Source organism: Crinia signifera, chromosome 1, assembly GCF_055691185.1.
Source record: "Crinia signifera chromosome 1, ASM5569118v1, whole genome shotgun sequence".
In the NCBI taxonomy this organism is placed as follows: Eukaryota; Metazoa; Chordata; class Amphibia; order Anura; family Myobatrachidae; genus Crinia; species Crinia signifera.
The window spans coordinates 84,245,705-84,263,298 of record NC_139217.1 but is presented as its reverse complement, the minus strand read 5'-3'; the positions used below and the strand labels follow the sequence as shown (position 1 = coordinate 84,263,298).

At 38.6% G+C, this 17,594-nt stretch overlaps 1 protein-coding gene and 2 pseudogenes across 4 annotated transcripts in view; 1 reads left to right on the top strand and 2 right to left on the bottom strand.

Annotated features, from left to right (window-relative positions):
• NMU (neuromedin U) overlaps positions 1-17,594 on the bottom strand; it is a 76,555-nt gene that overhangs the window by 16,429 nt on the left and 42,532 nt on the right. For 2 of the 4 annotated variants that reach the window (XM_083168742.1, XM_083168751.1), the window contains one exon: positions 11,266-11,340. The exons of the other annotated variants lie outside the window; for them this stretch is intronic. In XM_083168742.1, the coding sequence (XP_083024868.1) occupies positions 11,266-11,340 (75 nt within the window). The remainder of the gene's footprint in view (positions 1-11,265; positions 11,341-17,594) is intronic. 4 annotated transcript variants of the gene reach the window in all.
• Positions 129-248, bottom strand: LOC146036332 (5S ribosomal RNA; annotated as a pseudogene).
• Positions 6,924-7,043, top strand: LOC146036328 (5S ribosomal RNA; annotated as a pseudogene).

Sequence of the window (17,594 nt, the reverse complement as noted above, 5' to 3'; positions counted from 1 at the left end):
CTACAATTAGAGTGCTAAAGTGCATTTTATTAGTAGTAAAGTGCATAATACAATCAATAGGTAATTTATATAAGATATATAAGATTTAGGTATATCATTCCCTCCATTGGTTGTCTGTCTTTAAATTATTACTACAGCACCAGGTTTTCCCAAGGGGTCTCCCATCTTGGTACTAGCCTGGCCCAACACTGCTTAGCTTCCAAGATCGGACGAGATTGGGCGTATCAACGTGTGGTTTGACTGTAGGTTATTATGACGACAATTGGAGTTTGGATATTGGTTGCCAGATATCAGTTTTAAAACAATTTGAATAGTATTACGCACTTCATGAATAAAAGAAAGATTGTGTGGAAGAAAGATAAAAATTCAGTACATTCAAGATTGACCTTATAAAAACGGTGCTATTTCATAGCTGTCATTAAAACCCAGGGGATGTAGTGTGTTCAATTCAAAGATCCAGTACATCTCCCTCTGGGAAAGCTTGTTAGCTAGATCGCCACCTCTTGGTCCCAATTTGACCCATTCGATGGCTTTAAATGTCATTCCTTCTGGATTCGCATTGTGCTGGGTTTCGAAGTGTTTATATAGAGCATGATTGTCAATCTTGTTTTTAATGTTCCGGCTATGTTCTTGAATTCGCAGTTTCAGAGGTCTTTTAGTCTTGCCCACGTATTTCAGGTGACATGGACATTCCAGAAGATATATTACCGATGAGGTGTTGCAGTTCATAAAGTCTTTTATAATGTATTCCTTACTGTCATTGTGGTTAGTGAATTTTTTCCTGTTCGGATGAACATACCTACAAATGTTGCATTTTCCGCACTTGTAGGCACCTGTGCATTTTATTCCGGGATTCGTTTGTGTTCGCTTTGATGTAATTAGACTGGGTGCCAGGATGTCCTTCAGATTCTTTGATTTTTTAAAAATAATCTCAGGGTTGGGTGGGAGTATTTCTTTCAAGATAGGGTCCATCAGCAGCAGGTTCCAATGTTTCTTCAAACTTTGTTTGATCTTATTTTCATGTTGGTTGTATGTAGTAATGAAAGCTACTGACTCCTTTCTCTCATTTTTTCTCTTGTATTCCAGCAAATCTTCTCTTTTGACCTTATTGACTTTGGTTCTTGCTTTCTGTATGATCTCGTTAGGGTATTCTTTCTCTTCAAATCTTTTTCTATACATCTCCAGTTGCATCTCACAGTCCTCAGCCTGGTTGCAATTTCTTTTGATGCGATTGAATTGAGAGTAGGGGATGTTCTCTTTCCATTTACGGAGGTGGTTGCTCTTGAAATGCAAATAGCTGTTAGTGTCCACCTTCTTAATGAAGTTTTTTGTTATTACTTCTGACTCATCTCCTATCAGAACCAAATCTAGGAACTCAATCTTTGTTTTATCAATGCTGGATGTGAAGCGTAGATTCATGTTGTTATCTTCTATATATTTGAGGAACTCTAAAAATGAATTTTCATTACCTTCCCATACAATTAAAATGTCATCAATATATCTTTTGTAAAATCTGATGTTGTCCTTAAAAGTATGGTCCGTGTAAATAAAACGTTTCTCCCAACTTCCCATAAAAAGATTCGCGAAACTGGGCGCAAAAGTAGTCCCCATTGCAGTACCACATCTTTGGAGATAAAACTGGTCCAGGAATTTAAAATAGTTATGGCTTAAAATTAATTTCATTGTATCACATATGAACGTCTTATGTTGTGGAGTCAAGGTGTCGTCCTCTTCCAGAAATTCTTCACAGGCTTCAATTCCCAGTTTGTGGTCAATGCAAGTATATAGTGACTGAACGTCTATCGTGGCCCAATAAAAGGATTCTTTCCATTTAAAATCTTTTAAAAGGTTTAAAACAGTGGTGGTATCTTTCAAGTATGCTGGCAATTTCTTTACGTATTTGCTCAAGAAGATATCAACGTATTCCGACAGGTTCGAAGTTAAGGAATCTATCCCCGCTACTATCGGGCGTCCAGGTGGATTTTCCAAAGACTTATGAATCTTCGGCAGGAAGTAGAAGATGGGGGTAATCGGACTTGACCTCATTAGGTATTGGTACTCCTCTTTAGTTAGAACTTTCTCACGTAGTCCTTGTAATAAGAGGGTTCTGAGTTCCTCAATGTATTCATCCTTTGGATCTTGACTAAGGGCTGAGTATGAAACTGTATCTCCCAGTAGTCTGTTGGCCTCTGTTATGTATGCTTCACGATCCATAATAACGAGTCCTCCCCCTTTATCTGCTTGTTTCAAGATTATCTCTGTGTTGTTTTTAAGGTGCTTCAGTGCTTCTCTTTCCGTATTGGTTAAATTCTTTTTTATAATTGGTTCCATTGCTTCTTCACACAGGTCTTTCTTCACTAGGTCATGAAAGATCCCAATGTTGTTGCCCTTGGATTCGATGGGATAATATTTAGATACAGGTTTTAGGCCCGAATTCGATCTGTTTTCATAGTTTTGTATACTAGCATTTTCTTTCCTCGCAAAATGTCTTTTCAGCGTCAGTTTTCTTACGAACTTATTCAAGTCAATATATGTTTCAAATTTATTCATGCCTCCCGTAGGGGCGAAGGATAGACCTCTATTGAGAAGGGTGGTTTCTGCTTCGGTTAAAACATGCTTTGAGAGATTAAAAATTCCTTTTGGTTGTGTCCTTATTGGAGTGTTCTTTTTTTGGGGTCTCTCCCTCCTACCGCCCCTCTTTCCTCTTCCTCTAAAAATCTTCTTTTTAGAGGGGATGCTATTCTTATGTCTTCCTTCACTGTCTGTCTCATTGTTTCCCGGACCCTTGTTGCTGTGTCCGAAGATAAAAAATCCTCCTGTTCTCCTGTGGATTTGAGTCTCTGTAGAGGTGTAAATCTGTTGAAGGTCCTCCAATGTGGGGTTTTTGGAGATTCGGTATTCCTAGTGTTGAATTTTCGATTCGTGTTCTTGGTTAGCTGGTAAGTAGGTCTTTGATAATTTCTCTGCTGGTTAGGTGCATTAGCAAATCTGCTCCAATTCTTAACTTTGCCTTGATCGTAATCATGCTTGTCTCTTTGGAATTTCTTCTCCTTATTTTTAATTACTTCCTCCTCCATTCTTTCCAATTTTTTGTTCAGCACTTTCTCATTGATTTTGTAGTCCTCATTGTCTTTGTGTGTTTCTAGTGTACTTTCTTTGTTTTTAATCTCTTCTTCAAGTAGAATTAAGGATTTCTTTTTTTCGGTTACTATTAATCTCATTAAGTCCATTGAGCAATTGTGCAAAATTGCATCCCATTTATTTATAAATTCTGGGTCTGTATTGCCAAAAGTTGGTTGCTTATTTACTCTAAGACCCCTTGGGATTCTGTTTACTGAGAGGTATTGCTCTAGTCCTTTAATGTCCCACCAAGTTTTCATTTCCTTGGCTAGCAATCTTTCCATTGACCAGAATTTGTCATCTAAATCCTCTGTATTTATAGATTCAGTTATCACTTCAGTTTCACAAAAGATTTTTTGGCACCAATCATTCCTCTTGTTGGTGCGTTCATTAGCTCTGAACATGGTCCGAAGGGAATATTATTGTTTTTTATACGCAAATAGCACAAGTGGCGCCTTTTATCCATAGCATATAGACACTTTCCAGGTATTTTTTGAAAGGCTGCCTGGTGCCAAGTACTTCGGACCATGTTCAGAGCTAATGAACGCACCAACAAGAGGAATGATTGGTGCCAAAAAATCTTTTGTGAAACTGAAGTGATAACTGAATCTATAAATACAGAGGATTTAGATGACAAATTCTGGTCAATGGAAAGATTGCTAGCCAAGGAAATGAAAACTTGGTGGGACATTAAAGGACTAGAGCAATACCTCTCAGTAAACAGAATCCCAAGGGGTCTTAGAGTAAATAAGCAACCAACTTTTGGCAATACAGACCCAGAATTTATAAATAAATGGGATGCAATTTTGCACAATTGCTCAATGGACTTAATGAGATTAATAGTAACCGAAAAAAAGAAATCCTTAATTCTACTTGAAGAAGAGATTAAAAACAAAGAAAGTACACTAGAAACACACAAAGACAATGAGGACTACAAAATCAATGAGAAAGTGCTGAACAAAAAATTGGAAAGAATGGAGGAGGAAGTAATTAAAAATAAGGAGAAGAAATTCCAAAGAGACAAGCATGATTACGATCAAGGCAAAGTTAAGAATTGGAGCAGATTTGCTAATGCACCTAACCAGCAGAGAAATTATCAAAGACCTACTTACCAGCTAACCAAGAACACGAATCGAAAATTCAACACTAGGAATACCGAATCTCCAAAAACCCCACATTGGAGGACCTTCAACAGATTTACACCTCTACAGAGACTCAAATCCACAGGAGAACAGGAGGATTTTTTATCTTCGGACACAGCAACAAGGGTCCGGGAAACAATGAGACAGACAGTGAAGGAAGACATAAGAATAGCATCCCCTCTAAAAAGAAGATTTTTAGAGGAAGAGGAAAGAGGGGCGGTAGGAGGGAGAGACCCCAAAAAAAGAACACTCCAATAAGGACACAACCAAAAGGAATTTTTAATCTCTCAAAGCATGTTTTAACCGAAGCAGAAACCACCCTTCTCAATAGAGGTCTATCCTTCGCCCCTACGGGAGGCATGAATAAATTTGAAACATATATTGACTTGAATAAGTTCGTAAGAAAACTGACGCTGAAAAGACATTTTGCGAGGAAAGAAAATGCTAGTATACAAAACTATGAAAACAGATCGAATTCGGGCCTAAAACCTGTATCTAAATATTATCCCATCGAATCCAAGGGCAACAACATTGGGATCTTTCATGACCTAGTGAAGAAAGACCTGTGTGAAGAAGCAATGGAACCAATTATAAAAAAGAATTTAACCAATACGGAAAGAGAAGCACTGAAGCACCTTAAAAACAACACAGAGATAATCTTGAAACAAGCAGATAAAGGGGGAGGACTCGTTATTATGGATCGTGAAGCATACATAACAGAGGCCAACAGACTACTGGGAGATACAGTTTCATACTCAGCCCTTAGTCAAGATCCAAAGGATGAATACATTGAGGAACTCAGAACCCTCTTATTACAAGGACTACGTGAGAAAGTTCTAACTAAAGAGGAGTACCAATACCTAATGAGGTCAAGTCCGATTACCCCCATCTTCTACTTCCTGCCGAAGATTCATAAGTCTTTGGAAAATCCACCTGGACGCCCGATAGTAGCGGGGATAGATTCCTTAACTTCGAACCTGTCGGAATACGTTGATATCTTCTTGAGCAAATACGTAAAGAAATTGCCAGCATACTTGAAAGATACCACCACTGTTTTAAACCTTTTAAAAGATTTTAAATGGAAAGAATCCTTTTATTGGGCCACGATAGACGTTCAGTCACTATATACTTGCATTGACCACAAACTGGGAATTGAAGCCTGTGAAGAATTTCTGGAAGAGGACGACACCTTGACTCCACAACATAAGACGTTCATATGTGATACAATGAAATTCATTTTAAGCCATAACTATTTTAAATTCCTGGACCAGTTTTATCTCCAAAGATGTGGTACTGCAATGGGGACTACTTTTGCGCCCAGTTTCGCGAATCTTTTTATGGGAAGTTGGGAGAAACGTTTTATTTACACGGACCATACTTTTAAGGACAACATCAGATTTTACAAAAGATATATTGATGACATTTTAATTGTATGGGAAGGTAATGAAAATTCATTTTTAGAGTTCCTCAAATATATAGAAGATAACAACATGAATCTACGCTTCACATCCAGCATTGATAAAACAAAGATTGAGTTCCTAGATTTGGTTCTGATAGGAGATGAGTCAGAAGTAATAACAAAAAACTTCATTAAGAAGGTGGACACTAACAGCTATTTGCATTTCAAGAGCAACCACCTCCGTAAATGGAAAGAGAACATCCCCTACTCTCAATTCAATCGCATCAAAAGAAATTGCAACCAGGCTGAGGACTGTGAGATGCAACTGGAGATGTATAGAAAAAGATTTGAAGAGAAAGAATACCCTAACGAGATCATACAGAAAGCAAGAACCAAAGTCAATAAGGTCAAAAGAGAAGATTTGCTGGAATACAAGAGAAAAAATGAGAGAAAGGAGTCAGTAGCTTTCATTACTACATACAACCAACATGAAAATAAGATCAAACAAAGTTTGAAGAAACATTGGAACCTGCTGCTGATGGACCCTATCTTGAAAGAAATACTCCCACCCAACCCTGAGATTATTTTTAAAAAATCAAAGAATCTGAAGGACATCCTGGCACCCAGTCTAATTACATCAAAGCGAACACAAACGAATCCCGGAATAAAATGCACAGGTGCCTACAAGTGCGGAAAATGCAACATTTGTAGGTATGTTCATCCGAACAGGAAAAAATTCACTAACCACAATGACAGTAAGGAATACATTATAAAAGACTTTATGAACTGCAACACCTCATCGGTAATATATCTTCTGGAATGTCCATGTCACCTGAAATACGTGGGCAAGACTAAAAGACCTCTGAAACTGCGAATTCAAGAACATAGCCGGAACATTAAAAACAAGATTGACAATCATGCTCTATATAAACACTTCGAAACCCAGCACAATGCGAATCCAGAAGGAATGACATTTAAAGCCATCGAATGGGTCAAATTGGGACCAAGAGGTGGCGATCTAGCTAACAAGCTTTCCCAGAGGGAGATGTACTGGATCTTTGAATTGAACACACTACATCCCCTGGGTTTTAATGACAGCTATGAAATAGCACCGTTTTTATAAGGTCAATCTTGAATGTACTGAATTTTTATCTTTCTTCCACACAATCTTTCTTTTATTCATGAAGTGCGTAATACTATTCAAATTGTTTTAAAACTGATATCTGGCAACCAATATCCAAACTCCAATTGTCGTCATAATAACCTACAGTCAAACCACACGTTGATACGCCCAATCTCGTCCGATCTTGGAAGCTAAGCAGTGTTGGGCCAGGCTAGTACCAAGATGGGAGACCCCTTGGGAAAACCTGGTGCTGTAGTAATAATTTAAAGACAGACAACCAATGGAGGGAATGATATACCTAAATCTTATATATCTTATATAAATTACCTATTGATTGTATTATGCACTTTACTACTAATAAAATGCACTTTAGCACTCTAATTGTAGCACTCTAATTATTTAATTAATTATTTATTTATTTATTCAAATATTTATTATTATTATTAACTAATTAAGGTTAATCAATACTGCCTTTTTTCAAAAGGCACTTTAGCACTCCAACTGTAGCACTTTAACACACCAGCACCTTGAACATACTAGTTTGAACTGACACAAATTAAATGATCCCCCTTTGCACTCGTATACTATTCTGCACACCAATGTATGCTATATCATAACTGGGTGCACTAATCAACTTCTTATTATTTACATTCTCGCTCACTGTTAATTAGCATCAGAATCACCTAACGTAACGATTCTCATTTAAATAAGTCAACCTGTCCATTTAATTGTTTATATGTCCATAAACATTATACTAAGTCAACCCGTTTATTTAGTGGTTTACATGTCCACAAACAATCTATTAATTTGCCTCTTTGTTCCCTATGTATTTAATAAACGGCACACTGAGAATCGGCAGAGATCAGCCTAATCTCCAAGAAAATGGCCGCAAGCAAAGAAAGAATTCAGAGACTCGCTCACAAGAGCTGCATACTGAAGCCCCGTCTGACCATCTCCGGCCGACGCATGCGCAGTAACATAGAAGGTCGCCTCCTCTCCTCTCTGAAGCTCCTGCAGCCGGACATGCGCAGTAGCGCGAAACGGATGCCGGAAACGTGGCGGAAGTGCCGCGTTTTGTATATATAAATGTTTTTAAAGCATTTTGAGAACTCTATTTTCGTTGTAAATATAGCGTTTATGCTCTCAGTCCCTATATGTATCTAAATAAACTCTAGATATATCCCCAGGTTAGGTTATAACAGTAATAGCCAGTTTAGATTAGTTAATTACAGGAAGTGATGTCACCAAGTATCTGAGCAGGTACATAGGTATAAATATCAGCCCGGTCTCACTTGTCTCCTACCCCTTGAAGAAGTCACATAAGACGAAACGCGTTGGGCAATCCTTCCTACTCCAAAGATAAGCACCTTTCTCTATTTTATTTTAGAATCCTGTCTTTTTACTAAAAAAATTTTTTATACCAAAAAGTTTTTTTTTAAAAATTGTTTTTTCTTTTAGCGATCATTGTTTACTTGTTTCTCTTTTATATCGAATTTGTCAACTAATAAAAATTTTTTATATCTATAAACCAGCCTTTTATATATATATATATATATTCTAGCTCTTTTACAATAATTAGTCGCCGATATCTTTATACATTACTTTTAATTTCATTTTTGAGTAACATACCCTTACTTTTATTTAAAGATTGGCAGACACCCTATATAACCAAAGGGAATATTATTGTTTTTTATACGCAAATAGCACAAGTGGCGCCTTTTATCCATAGCATATATATATATATATATATATACAAAAAAGGGGTTGACCCTGATTGCGCTTCCAATAGTTAAGAGCTGCTACCTCTACAGAATCTCCCCTGTTAGTGGGAGACGAAATAGAAACAAGAAATAGGAGCGTAGAGGGCGCTGTTAAAAGTACCACCACCTTCAATTATTAGTTTGAGGTGAACAATGATACAAGGATATACAAATCAATAATATTTATTAAAAATGAGAGACATTTGTTTGATTCCAATTCAATTCAATTGATGGATAACCGCAAGGACAGAACCTCTGTCCTTGCGGTTATCCATCAATTGAATTGGAATCAAACAGATGTCTTCTCATTTTTAATAAATGTTATTGATTTGTATATCCTTGTATCATTGTTCACCTCAACCTAATAATTGAAGGTGGTGGTACTTTTAACAGCGCCCTCTACGCTCCTATTTCTTGCACATATATATAGTAGATATTCAGGGTTCTAAGGCCTTTGTGTACTTTATTATGTATCCATCCTGCAGAACTCATTTTAAAGGCGTAATTATGTAATGTAAAAAAACTGGATGGGGAAAAACACACATTTACTTTCATCTTTTACATTTACCAAATGTGTTTAAAATAAGAGCCTGAGGGCCAAGCAGCAATACAGTGGAAATTTGGGAAAACTGCCTAAAGCACAAACTAAGAGGATGCAGTCATGTCATTGTCAACACCACAGTGTCGTTAATTATGATGCCATTGCCGACACTGTTAAAATATTGAAAGGCATCATGTGAACATCCTCAAAATGTTGATTAAAGTTCAACTGAAATGTTGATGTAAAAATTCTGGCAAACTGAGAATGTCAATTATAGGGTTAGACTGCTGGAGCGAAAGGTTATAGTGAAGCACAAAGGGGAGGTTAGGGTTAAGATACAGAGCAGGGGAGATAATGGTTAGGTGCTAGGGGTGGGGTTAAGGGAAGGGAGTAGAGTTATGCGGAGAATACTCAACAGTATGCCACTTGTCACATATCTCCATCAGCACACAACCGTCAAGAATCGGAAGCTGCTGCTGCTGTCAGCACCAGGTAAGTTGCCATTAGACTACCAGGGATGGCTTGTTGACATGTTATCATGTGGACAGTTTAGTCCACATAATGAACTGTGACGTGATTAATGGCAACCTACTGTATTATACCACAGTCTAATTTACACAAGCTATAGTAACTTGGTTACAAGATGCACAGTTATAACATAGATTGTATACAGACAGGCAGGGCCGGTGCAAGGCACCGGAGCGCCCCAGGCGAGTCGGGGTGGGGGCGCCCCGGTGCCGGGCGGGGGGGGGGGGGGGGGGGGGGTCGGGGGTCTGGGGGGGTCTTGGTTGGTACCTGCGTAAAAAAAACTTCTGTCCCCGGCGTCCCTGCTGAGTGCTGGTGTAGGGGTGTCCGTGCCGCCGGGGGAGCCTGCGGCGCTGTTATCGTGTATACGCTTGTCGCGCCCGGCGGGGTCCCTACAGAGCATAGAAAATAACTAGCGCTATGCGCGCGGCGTTATTTTCTATGCTCTGTAGGGACCCCGCCGGGCGCGACAAGCGTATACACGATAACAGCGCCGCAGGCTCCCCCGGCGGCACGGACACCCCTACACCAGCACTCAGCAGGGACGCCGGGGACAGAAGTTTTTTTTACGCAGGTACCACAGTGCAGGGGGTGAGGGGCGAACTGCCGCCCTCCAGGTGCCGGCGCCCTAGGCAAATGCCTAGAGCTGCCTAGTGGTGGCGCCGGCCCTGCAGACAGGGCTGTAAGATCATTAGCAGTTGTTCACCTTGCATGTGATCATAAATGTATTGATATCAGTCAAAACCAAAAAAACACATGATTTATGTATTTACTTTTGTACATTATCCCCATAAACTAACTTTTCAATTAAGTGGGAAGTGTACTTACAGTATCAGCTAGTTATAGTAGTTCAGTTGCCTGTATACTGCGATTTTTTCATTTTATGCTTTATTTTAGGAATATTTTAGGGATATCAATGATTACATCCTATTTGCATCCTATTTTATAATAATATACTGTTTTACATTTATTTATTTTCATCAATTATTGTCTGTACTAGAGAAAATGCTTTATTGTGTAATTTGTTTATCCATGGCTATCATTGTATGTTTCTTGGCGTTCACTCTGTTTGGTCATTCTACCTTAGCAGCTTAGCTCATCATTTGAGTAAAAGGTTGCACATCAGATTGGATCCGGAGATCATCATGGCTGCCACAAGGATACATCGTAACCTGGGGCAGTTAATTGTATTGCATTCCATACATCATATGCAAAAGGACCACATGAGATCCCTTGGCATAGTGTATGGGGGCTTTAAGGGACTGTCCAGTCACAGCACTGTGTCACAGACACATTTTATCAGGTTACAACTAAGGTTACTCCGGTACCAGATATATTCCTCTCTATTTCAGCTACTTACGGTAGTGTCAACCTCACAGTTTTCCCTTGTGCGTCTGGTGGAGTGTGAGGGAAAACTTGTGATGCTGGCAGGTGCAATTGCCATTCTGGAATGGCACATAACGTGTTGGCAACTAAATGACCCCATATTTGATAAATAAGAATTTATGATGAAAACCAATACAATCAGCTCACAGTAAATAACATTTCTATCAGTTTTGTTATCTGATCATTTTCATCCTTTCAAGACCTTTAAAGTAAAAGTAGAAACAGCTCATGGCAATCATTGTATAAATGCAAATTAAAAAGTTACATACTTCAGTATTGAATCTCTTCATCCTTCTGTCATAAAGCTGGGGAACGAGTTGCAGCAAAGGGTGCACGACAGACGACTGAGAGGACATGAAGACAGACAAATGAGCAACATGGACTTTTGAATGCACAGAATGTTTTCATCACTGTTACATGGACAGAGCATGTCAAACAGAACACGGAACATGTCCCCTTACACAAGACATAACCTAGAGCAGGGATAGGGAACCTTCGGCCCTCCAGCTGTTGTTTAACTACACATCCCAGCATGCCCTGCAACAGTTGTAGCATGGCCACATAGCAAAACTGTAACAGGGCATGCTGGGATATGTAGTTCCACAACAGTTGGAGGGCCGAAGGTTCCCCATCCCTGACCTAGAGACTAAAGAAGAGATATGAAATGTTCGTATGATTATCTACCAGCTAGGGTTGCAATAAATTGGTCTTTCAAGATAAATGGTGGATTTCAATTGATCACATAATTCTTGTGCCATGCTATCACTGATGCCTCCATTATTTCACTGCAGGTACTTAATGCAATGCGGTTTCAATTCTAGTATGTTGTCATGATTTACGATGATCATACAGCAGTAAATACCCTCCAGTTAATAGGGCTGAGTAATAATAAAACACTATGGGCCAGATGTATCAAGCTTCAAAAAGTGGTAAAATGGCGAGTGATAAACAACCAGCCAATCAGCTCTTAACTGCCATGTTACAGGCTGGCAGGGCTGTCATCAGAAATTGTGGGGCCCGGAGCTGACAAAATAGGTAGGGTCCCCCTTCCCTTTCTTGAGCACGTGGAAGGCCTGGTGAGACCTCCGGTGTCTGCAGCACTGGCCGTACTACTCAACCTCTACATTGCTTTATGGGAAATGTGATTTTTATGTATGACAAATTATACTTTATAAAGTCCAGTCCTGGGCCATCTTTCGATCTGGGCCCAGGACTGGAGTCCCCGCAGTGCCCCCCTTATGGCTGCCCTGCAGGCTGGGTTGAACAATGATAGGTAGGAGCTCATTGGCTGGTTCTTTATCACTTTCCACTTTATCACTTTTTGAAGCATGATACATCTGGCCCTATATATCTGAAACTTAGTTGGGTTCAGCTACCAAGTACTCTTTACATGAGACAAATTCACCTATATTCAGAGTTACACTAATCTACTCACCCTATTATCTTGGGGAAAGATAAGTAACGCACTTGCTACCAACCCTATAAATGGTGCAAAAGATCTGTGTACAATCAGATAGATGTCTGCATAGCCTGCTAATCCTTCTACCCGCCCTTAACACTCCCTCACTCAGCACAGCCTACAGGACTGTAAGGTGTATGACGCATTGCCTATACATGGACATGCTCAGCTACGGAGCATGTGCAGTGATAATATTCATGTGTAAGTCTGCATAAGCATCTATAAACCTATATTTACTAGCTAGACTGTGCACAGATTTTGTGGAAAGTGATAATATTTGCAGACACAAAAATGCAACCGCACCACAAACATGTGATTGTTTGGCAGGACAGGAAATGTAGATGATTTATGGGCAGTATACATAGGTTGGGTGTATATATATATATATATATATATATATATATATATATATATATATATGTCTGGGGATGCTGCGGCACTCTCGGTCTTCAATGAAATAATCACACTGTAAACTAGTGTTGCTTCAACGTTTCGGTCTTTATTTTACAAGACCTTCATCAGGATGAAGGTCTTGTAAAATAAAGACCGAAACGTTGAAGCAACACTAGTTTACAGTGTGATTATTTCATTGAAGACCGAGAGTGCCGCAGCATCCCCAGACATATACAATACCTTTGGAGGCACCCGGCAACGTTTGCAACAAGTAAGAACGGGAGTGCCGGACGCAAGTTACCTATATATATATATATATATATATATATATATATATATATATATATATATATATATATATATATATAAGGAAAGAAAGAAAAGGGGGGTTTCAGGGTGCGCTCGTCCTTCTCTTATTGTACAGAATAAATTCAAAAACAGTAAAAAAAAAAAAATTTAGTAAAACTGGCCACAGGGATTAGCAGTAGCATTGAAAACCAATTCCACCAGCTGGAGTTTTTTTTTTTTATATAATCAGAGAACTACCGGGGTTCTTCAGGCGGGATAGCGGCCTTTAAACTTTGGTGAAGGCGAGAAATGGCACTTGTGCTCTAAAAGAAGAGGTGTGTACTGCTCAGCTCCAAAAGTGGAGCTGAGCAGCACACACCTCTTCTTTTAGAGCACAAGTGCCATTTCTCGCCTTCACCAAAATTTAAAGGCTGCTATCCCGCCTGAAGAACCCTGGTAGTTCCCAGATTATATAAAAAAAACTCCAGCTGGTGGAATTTTTTTGATCAATATATTATTGATCTACAGTACCCAACATCTTTGGTTCATTCCACTACCTCGAAGAACCCCAGTCTTAACCTAAGATCATGTGATCATCTCATTCAATTGTTATACCGTGCCCCTGATGAAGTCTTGCTCAAGACGAGACGCGTTGGGCTAATGGGCTAATTTTTTTACTGTTATTTGAATTTATTCTGTACAAAAAGAGAAGGTCCAGCGCACCCTGAACCCCCCCCCCCCCTTCCTTTCCATTTCTAAAAACTGGTCTCAACTAACAGGGGATCCCTTCAGGGTAGCTGCTTCCACTCTCATTATATTTAGTGCAGTGTGTGGTCCTTTCTATATACAGTATATATATATATATATATATATATATATATATATATATATATATATATATATATACAGGGCTATTTTTCTGCAGGGTCCAGCAGGAACTGTGGCCCTTATTCTAGTTCACTCTTTCTGACAAAATATTTCTTAGATGGACAAAACCATGTGCACTGCAGGTAAGGCAGGTGTTACTTGTGCAGAGATAATTCGATTTGAGTGGGGTTTTACACTTGCCTCACCTGCAGTGCACATGGTTTTGTCCATCTAAGAAATATTTTGTCAGAAAGAGTGAACTAGAATAAGGGCCACAGTTCCTGCTGAAGCCTGCAGAAAAATAGCCCTGTATATATATATATATATATATATATATATATATATGTGTGTGTGTGTGTGTGTGTGTGTGTATATATATATATATATATATATATATATATATGTATATATATATATATATATAATAAGCTACCTGTGGACGTCCATGATGTGCCTTCGCTGATCCTAAGTATTGTTTGATGGAACTTACTCTGTTTGACTGCACTATCATTTACCTGCATGGATTGTCCTGATGTTTTACTCTTATTGGAATATAAAAATACTTTTTTTTCTCACCAAAGAGCCCGGAGAGGAGACTTTCAGCAGCTGTTCGGGGGCGGGGCTTGAGCGTGCCATCATTAAGCCCCACCCCCAGGATGTAAAATAGCCTAATTCACGTATCTCCATGGAGTTGTTTAATACTGAGCCAAATTACTTTTAAGCTGCACGAACAGGCTTGACTATTAAAACTACACTTCATATGGGTTGAAATACTGTGCTACAAGCATAAATCAGCATCAATGCATAAATCAATGTATTTAATAAAGTCAATTTAAATATTTTCCACTTGAAATACATGAAGAACCAAATGTACCCTTTTCAGGAGTTATATGAAACCTAAATGACTGCAATATTACCAAACTAAAGAGAAAAAGGGAAAGGTTTAAATAGATGTTTAGCTATAAGCAGTAGTAGGTCACATGTAGCTGTGATGATGTACTGTATTTGCATATTGACGCAATCCAGAGACCTCCAATAACCTTCAATGTACGTAAGACATGAAATGTACCATGTAAACCAGGAGACAGATTGCTTAAGTTATTAGACATAAATTGCTTTAAAAGCAGAATATCCCCACATTACATCTCTTACACTGTATATAGTCTACACTGTATATTATGTGATATCATGCTTTATTATTTGTTCCTAGTTACTGTAGGTTTGTTTATGCTTGCAAAAATATAACTGTTATATGTATCCTTTGAAGAATTTGTTGTTTATCTATTTTTTTAACTGTTGGTTATACAGGTTGAATATCCCTTTTCCAAAATGCTTGGGACCAGAAGAATTTTGGATAACAGATTATTCCTTATTTCAGAACATTTTTATATTTCAGTGATGTATCTTGAGGTATCTTGCATTTATGTTGTACAAACACATCAAACACATGAAATACACACAGATATATTTTATTTGTGCATAAAACATGAAACAAAGTTTGTGTCCTATCTCAGGTACTGAATTTGAATGCCAAGCAATCATTTTCTTGCACATATTTAGTGGCAGTTACATATCATGTCCCCAGTAGTGCTGTTACAGATGACCCCGGTAGTGCTTTTAGCAAGAACATGTTTTTTTCACTTTCTGAAATATATGGTTTTTGGAATAATTTAGATAACGGATATTTGGATAAGGGATACTCAACCTGTATTGCTGTTTCTGTTTTTGAACATATATCGTACTGACGCACTCTGGCATGATATTGTTTATTATACTTTTGTTAGTTTGAAGGCTTTTCTACGGTTAGGGCAATAAAAGTATGGAACTTTATTCCAGAAGAGGTGGTGTCAGCAGACACAATAAATACCTTTAAAGTATGGTTGGACAACGAATATTTGGGGAAAAAAATTGAGGAGTACAAGAAATATGCATAATTTGCAAAAACTTTACCCAGAAAATAAAAAATTCCTAATGTGCCATACCCTCTAAATGGTCCTAAAAATGGTTTAACTTGATAGACGTACATCTTTTTTCAACCTGAACTACTATGTAAACTATGTATAAAAAAATAAACATTGAATAAAAAAAAAAAATAATAAAAGCAAACAGAAGCCCCGTTACACTTGTTCAACTTATCGATCAACAAATTGGACCTGATTGACTCAAGATTTATCCTATGTGCAGGAGGATCAATCCCTTACAATCTCTTCGTTATACCCAATGGCACAGGATTGTGGATTGTGTCCTACACATCAGGCACATCAGATTTTGTCAGACAGGCACATCAGATTTTGTCAGATAAATTGACTCAATCCACCTGAATTGGATCAAATCTCACAACATCTTACAAGTGTAAGGGGCCCTTAAAATGTACTAACAGCTCTGGCATCACAACACGTGTACCCAAAGCCAGGTAACAGTACTACCATTATAAATAATTGTGGTTTGGTTCTCCAGAATTCTGAATCCACTAGAATTCTGCTCTGGTCCTAACGGAACCAGAATGCAGTCTAGATCTCTCCACCCTCTCTTGTTCAGAATTTGGATCTTAAATCTCAATTTCGGGGTTTGGAGTTCAAAAATTACATGAATTCACCTGTAGTTATAGATTTGAATTCTTTTTTTTTATCAATGATTATCGTTTTCCTTGAATAACAGAACCAAAATCTGAATCTGAACCAAAACAGGGTGGTTTTGCCAAAACCAAAACACGATGATGACTGCTGACAGCAGCGGAGGCAGGAAGGAGGTGAATATATGCCTCGCAGATGGGGGGCTAGTGGAGCACAGAGGCTGCGGGCTGGGTTTGCCCCCAGTGTGGCGATTGGCAGTCTCGGCGGGGCAATCGGAGGTCCCAACACTTGGAGATGATGTAATCTCCAAGCGCTGCCCCGTTTACAATGCGGGTCGGTACTGCAGTGTACACGGGAAAAATCTCAGATCCGACTCGGATTGGAACCATGTTTCAAACACCGGGTCAGATCCGGGATTTTGATGTAAAAGGGGTATTATCAGGCTTTGCCAATAAAATGGTTAAGAAACTGAAGAACAATTTTGGTGTGGGAAAGTAGAGTAGTTCCTCAGCCAATTCATCACAGAAACTTTATACAGTATTTATAAGGACAACTTTTATCATTTTAATGATCTTGTACATTGCTGTAACACTGCCTGCTGTATGTCACTCTGTAAAGTTTCAGCCACAGAAGTAAAAATTATACACAGAGCATAGTAAAAATCAAAACCTACTAGAAATCCAGACATTACTTATTGATTCCCAGCTGTATTAATAATTAATAGTGTTTGTACCCAGAAGGTGCCTACAATAGGACAACAAACAGGCATATATTCAGAAAGCTGCTGGCAGTGCTGTCTTATTCAGACTACACAACATTTATCTTGTAGTGCAAAATAGACAGTGACAGGCAAAAACTGCACTTAATTGCAAAAATAATGTTATTATATGGTATAGACAGTAATTTCCTATCCATCACATAAATCATGTATGTTTCCAGAGCTCCTATCCCCTCTAAAGGTCACAAAAAGTTGAATTTACTGTACACCTCTATTTATCTCATGTCATAATGTCTATTC